Genomic DNA, 15,856 nt, shown 5'->3' with positions numbered 1-15,856 from the left:
ATGGTCCCTGCCTGGCTGTTGCTGCTTTTCCTCTCCGTAGCCCAGGTGAGCGGGGCCCCACTCGGCTCCTTCAGATCCTGACCTTGGGCGTTGGCACCCTTGTCTCCCATTCCACCTGGACCAGTTGCACTGACCATGGAAGGGACTAGCTGTGCGAGGGTGTGCAGAGCTGGCTATAGACCAGTTGTGGGATCAGGAGGTCAAAGGCCAGGGGGTGGATGGGCTAAGGTATGGGCAGGCCCATGGAAGGGGCAGAAATTCCCCTTCCTTGTCAGGCACCCATGACAGGAAGGTAAAGCCTGGAGGCAAGGTGAGAATCCTCTCCCAGGTTTTCGCCAAGGTCCAGTCTGCAGAATTGTATGTGGAAGTCCCAGAAAACTATGGTGGAAATTTCCCCTTGTACCTGATCAAGGTGAATCTAAGAGCTGGATGGGCTCCCCTCCCCCCACGTCCCGCTTCCCCCACCTCCAGCCTTTCTATCTCTTTCTTGCTCTGTCTTTCTTTCAATCCGGACAGTATGTGATATAGTGTGAATGACTAACAAAATTTCAATTCCAGAAGGAAGTAGGGCTTTAATAAACTATTGGTGGTGGAGTTTTGAGCTTTAGAAAGGAGGGCGGGAAGTACTGGGGAGTATTAAGTAGAGGGGAAAGAGCTGTGGCTTTAAATGTTGGTCCTGTGATTTACTGGCTGTGTGACTTCCAGCAAGTGCTAACCCTCTCTGAGCCTCAGTTTCCCCACATATAAAATGGGGCCATTGGGTGGAGGCCCCCCAGGCCTGGCTCCCACTGCCTTTACCTCTGTTCTCCCCCACAGCTGCCACTGCCCCCTGAGGAGACTGAGGGTGAGATTGTGCTGTCGGGGACCCATGACGTGGCAGCTGAGGGCCCCTTTGCTGTGGATCCAGAGTCTGGCTTCTTGCTGATGACCAGGGCCCTGGACCGAGAGGAACGAGCGGAGTACTGGCTAAAGGTATGACCGGGCCAGACATCGGGGAGAACAGTGAAGGCCAGCCAGGGCGCTGACGAGCTTTCCCTGCCAGGTCACCCTGGAGACTGAGGATGGACGTGTTTTGTGGGGCCCGCAGCCTGTGCTTGTGTGTGTGAAGGATGAGAATGACCAGGTGCCTCACTTCTCTCAGTTCATCTACAGAGTTCAGCTGAGCCAGGGCACCAGGCCTGGTGAGTGCCCAGGGCCACCAGGGAACAATGGGTCAGGCGGGAGAAAACAGAGAGTAAAGAGATGGGCAGCTGTTGGCATAAGGACAGGCAGACAGGGTTCGAGCTGCCCCTTCCCATTTCTGTGCCATCCCACTTCCCCCACCCCACTGAGAGTCCTCCAGTCCCATCCACTCTTGGCCTCCGTTTGCTCCCCTCCAGAGCGGGCTGAAAAATCTGTGGCTCACCTCCAGCGTCCCAATATGATGATGCATATGGAAGGAAGTACCAGGGAGAGATGGGGGAGGCATGGGAAACTCTTCCCACCCCCTGCACCCCTTATGGTTTGCCCTCTCCACACACACCAGGCATCCCCTTCCTCTTCCTTGAGGCTTCGGACAAGGATGAGCCGGGCACAGCCAACTCAGATCTCCGATTCTACATCCTGAACCAAGCCCCAGCCCAGCCTTCCCCAGACATGTTCCAGCTGGAGCCTCGGCTGGGGGCTCTGGCCCTCAGCCCTGAGGGTGAGCCTGAGCTGGGTGTGATGAGGGGAGAGGGTCAGGGAAAGTTGGGGAAGGGGCATGTGAGCTGTAATAGTAGGATGGGTTGGAGCTTGAGAGATGAAGAAGAAAGAGTATTCTAGGTGGAGAGTGGCAAGGCAAAAGGCTTGAACCATGCATGGAGAGAAAAAATGGTGTGAACAGAGTAGCCTCAGACCTACACTCTGGACACCCAAGCCTGAGGGGCAAGGATAGGAGAGACCTGAGGGGTTGTAGCCTAGGATGTTGCTGGGAGACCTTTGGACTGATTGTAAGGGAGACCTGGACCTGGGAGTTCAGGCCAGGGGCACAGGATGGGGATGGAAAGAAAAGCTAACAATGCATCCACCAGTCACACTTTCACCCATCTACCACCCAGCCACGTATGCAGCCCATCTATTCAAATACCTATCCAAACTAATCCATCCACACGCCTGACTCCCCACCCATTTGCCTAGTCAACCATTCATTCATCCAGCCAGTTATCTACTCATCTCCCCATCCACCCACGGACCCCTACCCTCATCCTAGTCACCCAGTCCATCAGCCATTCATTGTGTGGATAGATCTGGAAATGACTTTGCAGACTTCAAGTCCTGCTTGGGTGCTCACTCTGGTGCTAGAAGTTTTTCTCACCGTTGGGCCCAGAGGGCATCCTGACCACCTGCCGTATGCTTGGCTTTGTGTTTGTTACCTCACTGAGAAGGATGCCCTGGACTCCTGCTCAGCTGACCAGCCTGCTCCTTCTAGGAAGCACCAGCCTAGACCAGGCTGCGGAAGGTCCCTACCGGCTGTTGGTACAGGTCAAGGACATGGGTGACCAGGCTTCGGGCCACCAGGCCACAGCCACCATAGATGTCTCCATAGTAGAGAACACCTGGGTGCCCCTGGATCCTATCCACCTGGCAGAGAATCTCAAAGTTCCATACCCACACCACATTGCCCAGGTGAGTGAGTGGCTGTCAGTGGCTGAAGTAGCCCAATGGCTGGTACAACTGGGTCAGAGTCTCAAGATTTGGGGGGTGGACCTGAGACCCAGCTTGACCTCTGCTCCTCCCATACCTGTGTTCCTCCCTCTACTGTCCCCATCAGTTCCCATGATGGAGTAAGGTGTCCAAGGCCCTGGGACCACAGCCCCTCACCTGCTATCTTCTGGCCACCGTGGCTCTGGGCCCTGACCTGACCTTGGCCCAGTCTTCCTCAGGGAGAACAGCTGCCACCGCCCTGCTGCCATGGGGATTGTCACCCAGGCTTGGAATGTCTCAAACCTCCTCGAGGAATGCCCTGGGATCAGGTCCAGCCCAAGTGGGCAGAGAATAACACAACCTGGTCATTCAGGCGCCTTGGGCAGGGACCAGGCGAGGGCCAGGGCCACAAGGGACTTGCTATAACAACAAGTGTCCCAAACAAAAGGATCCTACCTTGGGCTCCAGGGAGGAGAGCACCTTGCCTGACGTCCCACAGCAGGCTCCCCACCCAGGAAGAGTCGACGCATAAGAGCTGACATGGGCTGCTCCTGCCCCTCATCCCGGGGTGCCCTCATGCTGTGCCGCACTGCCAGGTACACTGGAGTGGGAGAGATGTGCGTTACCACCTGGAGAGCCGGCCCCCTGGACCCTTTGATGTGGATGCAGAGGGGACACTCTATGTGACCGAGGAGCTGGACCGAGAAGCCCAGGCTGAGGTGAGGTGAGGGGGAAGCCAGGAGGGCAGGCTGAGGGGTGCCTGGTCACTGTCCGGTTGGCTTCTGGGGGTGTTGCATCCCTCACAGGCACTGAGGCAGTGGAAGAGCACCCGGAAGAGCTGCAGCTGGCCACCAGAAGGGAATGCAGACCCAGGCCAGGCTGGAACTGCCCTTGGCCTTCATCTGAAGCCCTCCACTGCCCACTTCAGTACCTACTCCAGGTGCAGGCTCAGAACACCCGCGGTGAGGACTACACAGAGCCTCTGGAGCTGCGCGTGGTAGTGGCGGATGAGAACGACAATGCACCTGTCTGCCCCCTAAGTGACTCCCCAGTCAGCATTCCTGAGCTCAGCCCCCCAGGTGGGCTATGGGCCTTGTGGGGGGATGCAGGGGGGTTAAAGTCCTCGTGACCCATCCCATTTTGTTCTTCTTTGGGATGGGGCCAACCTGCGGCCCCTCTATCAATGTCCCTCCCTTCCCACGAGCTCAGGTTTGGTCTGGCACAAAAGAGGAGTGGGTGGAGTGAGGCCTCCAGATTGGGCTGTGATCCCACCCAGGTGGGTGCTGTCTTCACAGGCACCGAGGTGACTACGCTGTCGGCAGAGGACATGGATGCCCCCGGTTCCCCCAATTCCCATATCGTGTATCAGCTGCTGAGCCCTGAGCCCGAGGAGGGAGCAGATGGAAGGGCCTTCGAGCTGGACTTCACCTCAGGCAGCGTGACACTGGGGGATGCCCCCCTCCGGGCCGCCCAGAACATCCTGCTTCGGGTGATGGCCGCTGACCGAGGAGGAGCTGAGGGCAGTAAGTGCCCCGATGGCGACCCGGGCTCTCTCCCTCCCTGTTCCTTTCCTGGTCTCTCCAACATGCCCTCTCCTGCCTCAGGCCTCAGCAGCACATGTGAGGTTGCTGTCACAATCACAGACATCAATGACCATGCCCCCGAGTTCACCATTTCCCAGGTAAGCAGGAACAGGGGAGGAGACCTTGGGAAGGTACTGATGAGGGGCTCATGGCCCCTCCCCACCTCTCCCAGATTGAGCCTGTAAGCCTCCCTGAGGACGCAGAACCAGGGACTCTGGTCGCCACGCTCATGGCCACTGATGCTGACCTTGAACCTGCCTTCCGTCTCATGGACTTTGCCATTGAGGCGGGGGATGTGGCGGGGACCTTCGGCCTGGATTGGGAGCCAGACTCCAGTCATGTTGAACTCCGACTCCTCAAGGTAAGGGGCTGGGGCTGGGGAAGGGGCACACATATACCCACATGCATGCACCAATGTTCCATACCCTGGCCCAGACAGTGACCCAGACCCTGTTGCTTCTAGAACCTCAGCTATGAGGCAGCTTCGAGCCACAAGCTAGTGGTAGTGGTTCGGAGCGTGGCAGAATTGGTGGGGCCAGGCCCAGGCCCTGGAGCCACAGCCACAGTGACCGTGCTGGTGGAAAAGCTGGTGCCACCCCCAAAGTTGGACCAGGAGAGCTACGAGGCCATTGTTCCAGTCAGCACCCCAGCTGGCTCCCTCCTGCTGACCATCCAACCCTCAGACCCCATAAGCAGTCCCCTCAGGTGAGCCAGAAGCCCAGCCCTTAGCTGGGCTAGACCTTCCCTGCTCCCCAGGGATGACCCCCAGGACCTCAGAAGGGACTCACATGACCTATGTCCTGGAATGTTCCTCAAACCATGCCTAATGCTGACGTTGTGATTCCTGAGGGTGGGTGAGAGCTAAGTGAGTTGGAGAGGGCATGGAGAAGAGAGGGCTCCATGCACGCTCAAATGCTGCTTCCCATGGTGTCCTGAATAGGCCGTCCCCCATCTCTCCCCCAGACTGCAGCACAGACGAAGTCTGTTTCCTGGCCCCATCCTGTCCCTTTATGGGGTGACCTGAGACTAGTGGAGTTGAGTCAAGCCACCCAGACTCTGATCGTTCCCTCCCCACGATATCCATGATTCAAGCCCTGTCCCTCAACAAGTCCCTAAAGCTGGGGAGAGAAACTAGGCACCCTGGGCAGTGCTGCCACCCCCAAGTCACAGAGAGGATGTGGAACTTGAGCAGGTCACACTGCCCTGGGGGGGGGGAACTCTGAGTAAGACCCCATATATGGTCCCAGTGCCTCCCTGCCCCCTGTCTTCTCTGGACCTCAGGTTCTCCCTGGTCAATGACTCAGAGGGCTGGCTCTGCATCAAGGAGGTCTCTGGCGAGGTGCACATAGCCCGGCCCCTGCAAGGCGCCCAGCCTGGGGACATGTACACAGTGCTCGTGGAGGCCCGGTATGAAGGTATGGCCGGGCAGTGGTGGGGCCTCTGGCAGGGAGAGTAAGCCTTGGGCAGACAGAGAGATGGACAGGGCTGAGCTTCCTTCCCAGGGTCCCTCCTGGCATCCACTCTGCCCCAGGCACACAAGAGGAATGAAACCTGGGGCCAATGTCGGTCTCTGAGATGCCTGGCATCCACTTCCCCTCTCAGAGCACGCTCCTCACTGGACACTTACAATCCTCCAACCATGCCCCTTAGCCCTTGAGGGCCTCTCAGGTGTTGGCTTCAGACATAGGCTAGAAGCAGAGGCTGTGGGGCCAGGCAGGTGGAAGGAGTGCCAGGGGCCATGTCTATGGCAGGCAAGCCAGTACGTAAGCCTGAATGGGACACTGAAGCCAGGTATGGAGGGCTCTGAATGCCACAGTGACCAGAAGAAAAGCTGGCTATGTCAGGGAGATCGGTCTCAGCTCTGGGCTGGACTGTCATGTGGTGCACGACAGACAGCCGAAGTGAGCTGCCCTACAGTCAGAGCATCTCTGCATTGTTGGGCCCTGGCACCGGTGGTTGGGATGGGGGGTGAGGGCGAGCCTGGCATCCAGAAAGGCCTGGCAACTATTTGGATAGTGAAGGGGGGGCAAGGTGCACTGTGAGGAAGAGACAGGTGCGAGGGTGCTGCTGGGGATGGGGAGGAGGGGTAGGGTAAAGCAGGTGTGGCAGAGACTCAGCAGGGTGAGATCTACGGGCCCAGGGCTAGCTTGGCACTGCCTCCTCCGCAGACGAGCCGACCCTGAGCACCTCTGCAACCCTCGTGATCCGCTTTCTGAAGTCTCCTTCTGCCTGGGCCCCAACCCTGAACCCTGTACCCACCCGACATCTCTGCACACCCCGCCAGGACCATGGCGTGGTTATCAGTGGACCTGGCGAGGACCCTGACCTGGCTGGTGGGCATGGTCCCTACAGCTTTGCCCTTGGCCCCAACCCGACGGTGCGGCGGGATTGGCACCTCCAGGCTCTCAACGGTGTGTGGTGGGGAAATGCGGGTGACGGTGGCCAAGGTGGGAAGTGGTGGGGCTCTTGGAAATGAGACGCCCTTGAGCTGTGGGGGCAGAGCTGGGCCTCAGGCCTGTCCAGGCCAGAGACTCTGGTCACTGCTTGCTGTCCCACAGGTTCCCATGCCTACCTCACCCTGGCCCTGCACTGGGTGGAGCCACGTGAGCACGTCGTGCCAGTAGTTGTCAGCCACGATGCCCGGACGTGGCAGCTCCTGATCCGAGGTGAGGCCAGGGCGCTGTGTGCCTGCAGTTCCCGGGGAAACGGTTGGGATGCAGGGGGAGGGGCCGGGCATACACACAGGCAGGTTCACAGGGACTACAAATGCCCGTGCACACCTGCACATCTGTGGCCAGGCACACAGATGCCTGTGCACAGAGGCACCACAGAGGAGTATGCACCCACCCCCCACACGTAAACACACATGTGTGCACGTAAACGTATATGAGCAGGCTGTGCTGGAGCCTCCGATTTGCTTTAGGGCCCGCCCCCACTGCCTTTACCTTCCTCCCTGGCCCCCTGTCCCCCAGTGATTGTGTGTCGCTGCAACGTGGAGGGGCAGTGCGTGCGCAAGGTGGGCCGCATGAAGGGCATGCCCACGAAGCTGTCGGCAGTGGGCATCCTCGTGGGCACCTTGATGGCAATAGGTAATGGATGCTGGGCTCTTGAGTGGGGGAGGGAGACGGAGGGTCGGAGTTACAGCCTCCAGGTGCACCGTGCCCGGTCCCACAGTGCTCCCCAGGGCTGGTCCCCACAGCTCTCCCAGTCATCATGTTCCTGCTTCGTGCAATCGTAGCCGCCATCGTCGTCATTGATAACAGCATTTACTGTTACATTATTACACGTTGACTGTGTAATATAGGATTATCACATTGAATCCTCTTCACAACCCTGTGAGGTGGATTGTGACATCTCCCCATTTTCCAGATGAGGTCCCTGAGGCTCAGAGAGGTTAAGTGACTTGTCTGAGGTCACACAGCCAGAATGTGGCAGAGCCCAGGTCTTTCCAGCCTAATCCCTTTAGTTCAAGCCTCCCTCTTTATCCCCTTGATTTCTTTAGTCCTCTAGATTTTTCCCTGGCTGTTTTGTTGTTGTTGTTGTTGGTGGTGGTGGTGGTTCTAGCACAATGCTACCATGTGCCTTATTCTGAGTCTATGGAAACAGCTCACTGGCTCCCGGATGACTCCCACTGAACTGTGTCCCAGAGAAGGGGACTTTGGAGGCTGGGGTGTTCTGGACAGCCGCAGGCCAAGCAGTCAGGCTTTTTCTGGCCCCAGGACCACAGTCATATGCACCCAGCATGGCGAATGCTGTCTAGGAAACCTTGCTTCCTTTTAAACCACTACCAATAGCAGGGTGGTGGACAAGCCCCACGGCTCCTTCTGAGAGCTGATCCATCCCTCTTGGGCCCTTCAGGCATCTTCCTCATCTTCATCTTCACTCACTTGACCCTGGCGAGGAAGAAGGACCTAGATCAGCCAGTGGAGAGCGTGCCCCTGAAGGTGGCAGTTTGAATGGTCCAGGCAGCCCCAGCTGGGAACTTGGCCTCTGCCTCCGAGTCCCCTGGGAGAGGGCCCAGCACTGCCGATCACGGGGGCCTAGTACAGAGTAGGAGCCCCTTCACCTGCCCTGGGTTGGAGGCAACATCACCAGACAAGTCTGTACAGCCTAAACCCTGACTTTATGGGCTGCCTGTGGGAGTGTTCCACACAGGGCCACGTTTGTCCACCAATAAAGCCTCGGAGAGCAGGGCATGGGCTGTGCCTGCATCTCAGAGTCATGTGCATGTGTACATTACCCATGTCAACCTTCATTCCTTTCCCATCTCCTTCTGCGCAGAAAGGGTCTAGGGGCTTGAGGGACAAGCCTGGGTCCCCTATGAGGAGGGCATGGGGGTATAATATCGGTTCTTGGGGAGAACTTGACGTTGGAGCAAGGTGGATCATTTCTATGGGCATTTGGAGACCATGGCTGGCTGCAGACCCCGGAGGGGTCGAGTTGAGGAGGGTGTCCTTGAGAGTTCATTTTGTGTTCTCCGGGACATATTTGCTAGAGGAGGGCACCTGTGAGTCTATGTGCCGTGCTCGTGTGCAAACACGCTGCTCTATCTGCGTGAGTCGCCTGCACATGGTGGGCAGAGGTCCCACAGTCTTAAGAAGGGTCTGCACTGGAATCATGAGGGTCTAATAGGGCTGGAACAGGAGAGGTGAGGTTGGGAATGGGTCCCTCTGCCCCAGCGCAGGCCCCAGCGCACCTCTGGTTTTCATATACAGGATGGTGGGTGTGGGGGGGGGCGGGATCTGCAGAAAGTCAGAGAAGAGGGAATCAGAGAGACAGGAAACCCCATGGCTCACCCTGAAGCTGCCCCTGCCCCAGATGAACCCCTTCCCCTGACCCAAGGTTAAGCCATGACCCTGGTGCCCTGCTGAGCCCTAACCACACTTCCAGGCCGACCTCCAATCCCTGACCCTTGACTGACTCTAGATGCATGCTGATCCCCCATGCACCCATCCCAACCGTCTCTGGGAAGCCAGGGTGGGACTTGCTGTCCCAGGCACCCTGAGCTGATGATGGTAAATCACGGGGAAGGGAGAAAAACAACCTCTGTGGGGCCCAGGCCCTATTTTTAGGAGATAATCTCTCCGCTCCTGGCAGATTCTGTGGGATGCAGGCCAAGCCCAACCAAGAGAGATGGAGTGGGCATCCTGGCTGGGCTGAAGAGTCTGAGAGACTCACAGAGGATCCCCAGCCCAGGGAGGGACTGTGAGGCCAGTCCCAGCCATCCTGGGCCCAGCACACACACACACACACACACACACACACATGTACACACACGCCCACACCCCAACGTGAGGTTCTGCTAACTACTGAGGTCCAAGCAGAGCTTCCTTTTTTTTTTTTTATTTTTTTTATTTTTTTTTAAAGATTTTATTTATGTGACAGAGAGATAGCCAGCGAGAGAGGGAACACAGCAGGGGGAGTGGGAGAGGAAGAAGCAGGCTCACAGCGGAAGAGCCTGATGTGGGACTCGATCCCGGATCGCCAGGATCACGCCCTGAGCCGAAGGCAGACGCTTTAACGACTGCGCCACCCAGGCGCCCCCAAGCAGAGCTTCCTGTCCCTCTCCCAGGATCCTCTACTTGGCCTGGATCCACTTAGAAATCTCCAGGGTGCAAAGCTCTTCAAAGGTGGCATCTCATCTAATCTTCCCAGCAACCTGTGAGGGCAGGATTATTGGACCCATTTGCCAGTGGAGTCTCAGAGAGGTTAAGGGCTGCAGCTGAGAGTCTTGGAAGTAGGGTGCAAGGTGCGACTGTCTGGCTGAGGTTAGAATTACTTCTCCCAAAGTGTCCACAGCCTTCAGCGGGATCTGCTCTCGCGATCGCTGAGAAGGGCCTTAGAGATCATCAGGCCAGCTCCTTCTTGTAAAATTGGGAAAGTGAGTCACGAAGAGGTGAAGGGATCTTCCCAAGTCCATCCAGCCAGTGGGATGCAGCACCTGAGCTGGGACCCTGGCGTCACCCACTCTCTGGGTCTTTATTCTGGATGAATGGATAGGTAGATGGGTGGGTGGATGCATGAATGAGCGGATGGGTGGGCAGGTTGGTGGATTGTCGATGGGTAAATGGGTGGATAGGGGGATGGGTTGGTAAGCAGGTTGGTGGGGTACCAATGAAGGAAAGAGTGGATGATGACAGGGCAAATTAAGGCACCTGCCCCTGTTTGAGGGCTTTTTTCCTTTGGCCTCCAGGCCCCAGGCCACCCTTTGACTGTGACAGTTCTGGCACTGACTGTAAGGTCCATAATCCCCAGAGACGCAGGCTCACTTTCCCTGAGAGTCTGTGGACAGAAGTCTGTCCATGATCCCCAGCCTATTCTATAGAGGAAAGTGAGGGTCAGAGAGGGGGCATGGCTCCTCCTGGGTCCCAGAAGGAGAAACACAGAGCTGGCACTGATTTCTGGACTTGGCCATGGGTCAGTGAGTGCTAGAAGAGATTACACTAGGGAGGTGGGCCTCATTCTGCAGGCAGGGCCTAGCTGCTAAGGTGGATAGAAGAACATGGGATCCATTTATGCTCTACCTCATCTTTGCTGTGTGTTCCCAGATGAGTCACCTCACCTCTCTGAGCTTTGGTTTACTTGTTAATAAAATGGGCCTCACACGGAGCTGTTGAGAGGACTACGTGAGATGATCCCCACACAGTGTTTAGTGCAGCTCTGGGCACACAGCAGGGGTTGAGTCCACGTGGCTTTTCTTGGTGCACAGACTGTGGGGTGCCTACCGCAGACACCTACAGCCACCTACTCTCACATTCCCCAGGGGCGCCATGAGGCCCAGGCTTTTGGGAGGGAGTATGAAGGGGAGCCCCAACTCTAGCCCCCACATGGCCCTGCTGGGTGACCCTGGGCAAGCCTTGGCTCCTTGCCAGCGCTACGGCTCTCTCCGGGGGGGTTTTGAGGGGTCTCACAGGATTCAGACTGGTCTGGAGCTTCAGGGAGTCACAGGGTCTGCCCCAGTGGGGAGCTCATTCTCCCCCTCTCCCAGGCCCCTTTCAGAGGCACAGGGCCAGATCAAAGGGACCCAGCACTGAGGATTGGGAGGCGGGCTTGGAAAGAATGTAAACATGAGGATATTTTTAAACTTTTTCCAGCCCCAGAGATTAGGGCTCTTGAAGGGAGAGGCCCAGAGGTCGGTCTGGCCCTCACTCATCAAGAAACAGTCTGGGGACCTCAGAGACTCCCATCCCACCACACTTACCTGTACCCACCCCAGAACTCTAGCTAGCTTAGGCCTTAGGGCAGTTCTTCCTCTGATCATACCTCCAGAGCTCCTGCTGCTGTGGGATAGCATGTTTCTAATGATAGGACCTAAGATGTGTGGGAGGACCAAAGGATTTCAAGGGTAATGGGGGCCTACCTGGCAGGGCTAATGTTGAGAGACTGAGCTTAGAGACCCTTTGGTGGCCCTGTCACTCCACCAGGTGCATACACATGCATGTGAGTGTGTATGCGTGTGTGTGTGTATGTTTGTGGGTGTGTAAGTTCACATTAAAGCCTGGTCTGCATGGTGTCACAATATGTGACTGTGCCAGGAACTCACCCCAGTGCCACCCTTCCTCCCCTCCCTAGCATCACTGGCCCCTCTCCACAAGACCACTAGGATCAGTGGGGGTTAGTGGGGGGTGAGGCTGACAGGAGGTAGGCTGGAGGGGAAGATGAGGAGGGCGAGGGGGCTGGGAGCAGAGGGCTGAGGAGGCTGGGGGAGGGGCCGGGGCCAGGTCTGAGCCAGCAGTGAGTCAGGCTGTGGGAGCTGCAGGGGCCACTGACGTGGTGGTGGGGGCAGGGGAGGGTGCCTCCGCCCCAGGTATCACAGTGACTCAGGAACTTGGACACAAAGCTGCCTACATCTCCCCACTCTGGGTGTCACAGTGACGCTCACCCTGGGTTCTATGACAACAGCCTCTTCCCTCTGAGTGATGCCGCCACCCTCGCACACTCGTGCGACACAGTGTAGCACACCCACAGGAGTGTCATAGGGAGACTCACAGAGGGGACTCAGTCACAACATGCCCCCCTGCCTTGTGATCGGATCCCAGGGACTCCCACAGCCTAACCCGTCCACTCCCCCTAACCCGCTGATTGCTTATTGGGAAGTGAAAGGGTCAGCGTTCGCGGGGATATTTGATAGCCAGGCCAGGCTGTGGTTACCAGGACAACGAGGGGCTCTAGCCCCAGGAGAGGCCTTGCTGGATGTTTGCCAGGCTCCAGGGGGCCACTGTGCCACCTTGTCCTGCTTATGGACCCAGAGAAGGACAAGTGTGCAGCTCCACGTCACACAGCTCCTCAGTGGAGGGCAGACTTCAGGGCAGGCCTCGACAAGGTGGCGTGCCGCCTTCTAGATCCCATCCACTGAGGTGGCAGTGGCAGAGGCAGAGGACGAGGCCTGGTGCTGTGTCCTAAGATGCTGTGGGACTTCAGGCCAGGAGAGTGTGGGAGCTGTATGGGGCCAGAACTGCCAGCGCAGGGGGCCTGGTACTTTCCTGAAGATGTCACTATGTTGTTCCTCTGTGCACGCCCAGTCGCAGGGGCTGTGGCTATTCTTACCTACTCAGTGGTGGCCGCAAGGTCAGAGATGGTGGCCGGGTGGGAGGGAGTCATGAGCAGCAGCCCGTTATCTGACACATTCTCTGGAAACTTGGCAGGGGCTGCCAGGCTTTGGGGGCCTGGGTAGGGGGGCAATGAGATGGTCACAGGGACTGGGTGGGGGGATGGGCTCACTTGGGACATGGCCTGAGGCAGCTGCCTCTCCCACAGCCAGGCAAGGTCTCAGCGGAAGTGGGACTTCCAGTGGGACTTCTTCCCATGTGGTCATCAGACCCGCAGATTATCCTCAGCTTCCTACCCAGTCCCACCGTAAGACACGACCCTGGAGTTTCTGAAGATAATGTGTTGGGTTCCTGGGTAAGGCTGTAGGTGGGGGCTGCCTCTAGGAGAAGAGCACTGTACTGTGAGCTGCAGAAGCCCAGTCAGCCACCATCCTGCCCACGTCTAGGCTGTGTGACTTTGTGCAAGTTGCTTCTCCTCTCTGAGATTCAGTTTCCTCATCCCTTTCCTAGGCTGCTGTAAGAACGACAAAGTCCAGTAGTTAGGAATTCCAGGCTGGGGCTGCAGATGTGTGCGTGTGCACGTGTGCACGCACTTATGCTCGGGTGGGCGGCCAGGATGGGGAGAGGGAGGCACACGGGTCCCCCACCTTGGAGACTCCCGCCTCATGGATTTTCCATTGGCACGTCGGCACCCTCTCCGCCAAAATAGGCCCTAAGAGCCGTGTGCGACAGAGCCCAGACTGAGGGGACTTTTTTTAGCTGCCCTCTGATTGTCAGCTCTCAAACGGCCACTATTTCAAGCCCCAACGCCTACAGGAGTAGGGCCAAGTGGGGGCTGCGGTCTGCTCAGTGGGCCTGGCTGGCTCCTGGAAGGCAGCCCCTGGGGGCCAGCCCCGCCCTCTGACACCCAGCACTGCGGGGGTGGGGGGGGAGCATCGCATCCCCTGTGTGTTGGGCTGAGGGCTTGTGCATCCACCTCCAGGGAAGCTGCAGACCTGGCCAAAACCAACCTCATTCTAGAGCTCACCCCGCAGGCCACTGGCTACCGCCGCCAAGAGAAGAGCACATTGCGGGGATTAACTGAGATAATACGAGCAAAGCCCTTACTTAGCGCAGGGGCTGGCACGTCACTGGCCCTCAGAATATGGGAATAGCTACTATTACTTATGTTGTCATTACAGCTATGGTCATTCTTGTTTTTGCCGTTACAGGAACATTTTTATCAGGTTTCCTTCCAGTCTTTTTATTTAAAATGCATTTATGTTATGTTGCTGAGTGCGGGTAATAATACTCCCCCCTCTACACACCTGGTTTCAGCAGAAAGGAGCCCCTCAGACTCGGCTGGGGTGTCCTTCTGTGCATTCTGGACCCCTGAGATTGTACTTGACACTTCAGAATGTCTGTGGTATGCCCCCAGCTTCTGTCATCTCAAATGCCATCAATCCCTGCCCCTGTAGGATTTCAGGGCCCCAGGCACCGAAAGTCAAGTTCTAGATGCTGGATCCCCAGATGGCTCCTGCACCTGGATTCTAGAACCCTCCGGTTGGAACCTAAGGAAATGGGCTTGTTTCCACAGTTAGACGTGAGGAAGAATTTTCCAGCTGTTCAGATGCAGAAGATTTGGCACTGGGTCATGAGGAGAAATGATGCTCTCGGCCTCCTGGTCACAGTGTGGTGGTGGGGGGTGTGGGCTGCCAAGCAGGGGGGAAGAGGAGATGGGTAGAAAGCCATGTTCTGGGAAGTGGTGGAAAGGGAGAAAAAGGGAGAGTGGCTAAGCCAGGCTTCCCACTTCCCTTCTGGGGTCATTTCCCAGCAGGGCAGCAAGGTCAACTAGGGCTGGGGGTTCACATGTTCCACTCTTTCCCCAAGTGGTTACTGCACAAGGTGAGACTTCCTTGTTACCCGAAGGACAGAAATAGGTCCCAGGTGATGGCCAGTGATCCATGCCCAGAACCACCAGGGTTATTCTGAGAGTGGCAGTCACGAAGCCAGGCCAGGCTTGCTCAAGTGGGACTGAGCTGGAAGTGGCATCCTTGGCCTGCGGGCTCACCTTACCCTTTCAGGAATCCTGAATGGGGTGTGGGGACTGGAGCCATACGCAGGCCGATCCTTGATAGGTGGGCTTCAGATCCTAACTCGGCCATGGGAGCCTGGGCAAGCCCCTTGGCATTTCCAAGCATCAGCGTCCTTCTCAAATGATAGGGACCTTGATCCTTGCCTCTCAGGACAGTTCAGAGAACTCTCTGAAGCTGACAGATGGTGCTCAATAGATGTGTGAATCTCCATTTCAGCTGTCCTGGAGCACAAGCCCAGGGGTCCAGAGAAGGCAAGGGCCTTGTCTGCATAGCCCAGCTGCCAACAGGCCTCTTACCCACCAATCTGAAGGAGTCAGAGTCAGGCACAAAAGCACATTTCTGGAAGGGCTTGTGGGGATTTTCCAGGAAAAACTCCATCCAACTGGAGAGTTCCATTCCCAGCCCTGCTGCCCAGGGCTCAGACTAAGGAGGGGATGCTCTGGCTCATTCTGGTTCTGTCCAGCTCCTGCTCCTCGCCTACAAAGTCCAGGTCAGGGTGCCTCAAACCATAATCTTTTGCTGTTTGCTGTGGAGTGTGAGGACACTCAGGCCCCGAGGTCCCACTCAAGGCCCCGGCACAGGACAGTGCTGGGCTCACAGCTGGTCCCCCCCTGACCCCTCATCCCTTCCAGGGGCCCTCCCCTTCCTTCACCCAACATGTACTAGCATCTTCCCTGGAGCCAGCCCCTGCCTTCAGGGTCAGCCCCGATGGACATGGACGAGCCAGTGTGGTGGACACTGACTGGGGGAGAGATGGCACATGACCTGGCTCAAGGGATGGGAGTTGACAAAGGCAGCCGAAATAGGGAAGGGTAGCCAGGCTGGGACAACTGCCTGGGCAAAATCTCAGAGGACTGGGACATGCTGTGACATACTGTGATATTTCTGTAAGGCTGGAGCACAGGTTTGAGGGAGTCTGATGGGCACCGTGGTCAAGGGTGGGAATTGAACTGAACTCAGTTATTTGCTAAGCTGGAATTGGAAC

General features: G+C 57.2%; 1 protein-coding gene across 4 annotated transcripts; it reads left to right on the top strand.

Annotated features, from left to right (window-relative positions):
* On the top strand, positions 1-9,613 carry CDH16 (cadherin 16). Of its 4 annotated transcripts, XM_008702503.2 has the most exons (18): positions 1-45; positions 329-412; positions 817-972; positions 1,043-1,181; positions 1,526-1,684; positions 2,450-2,646; positions 3,261-3,383; positions 3,593-3,743; positions 3,960-4,187; positions 4,269-4,345; positions 4,420-4,608; positions 4,711-4,952; positions 5,529-5,654; positions 6,279-6,285; positions 6,532-6,658; positions 6,806-6,913; positions 7,220-7,336; positions 8,106-9,613. In XM_008702503.2, the coding sequence occupies exons 1-18, from the start codon at positions 1-3 to the stop codon at positions 8,201-8,203; spliced, it is 2,373 nt and encodes a 790-aa protein (XP_008700725.2). In that variant the 3' UTR covers positions 8,204-9,613. The 4 variants fall into 4 exon arrangements, with proteins under 4 accessions (XP_008700725.2, XP_008700724.2, XP_008700723.2 ...); XM_008702502.2 differs by lacking the exon at positions 6,279-6,285 and having other exon boundaries at positions 5,529-5,649; positions 6,466-6,658; XM_008702501.2 differs by lacking the exon at positions 6,279-6,285 and having other exon boundaries at positions 5,529-5,662; positions 6,416-6,658.
* Positions 9,614-15,856: the final 6,243 nt, after the last annotated feature.

This window comes from Ursus maritimus, unplaced genomic scaffold (assembly GCF_017311325.1).
Source record: "Ursus maritimus isolate PB19 unplaced genomic scaffold, ASM1731132v1 scaffold_19, whole genome shotgun sequence".
Taxonomy (NCBI): domain Eukaryota; kingdom Metazoa; phylum Chordata; class Mammalia; order Carnivora; family Ursidae; genus Ursus; species Ursus maritimus.
Note: the sequence above shows the minus strand (reverse complement) of the source record. Positions and strands in the feature narration are given on the sequence as shown.

Coding starts and splice junctions, on each gene's coding strand:
- CDH16 (XM_008702501.2), top strand. CDS start 1: ATGGTCCCTGCCTGGCTGTTGCTGCTTTTCCTCTCCGTAGCCCAG. Junction 46..328: donor TTTTCCTCTCCGTAGCCCAG/GTGAGCGGGGCC, acceptor ATCCTCTCCCAG/GTTTTCGCCAAGGTCCAGTC. Junction 2,647..3,260: donor ACCCACACCACATTGCCCAG/GTGAGTGAGTGG, acceptor CCGCACTGCCAG/GTACACTGGAGTGGGAGAGA.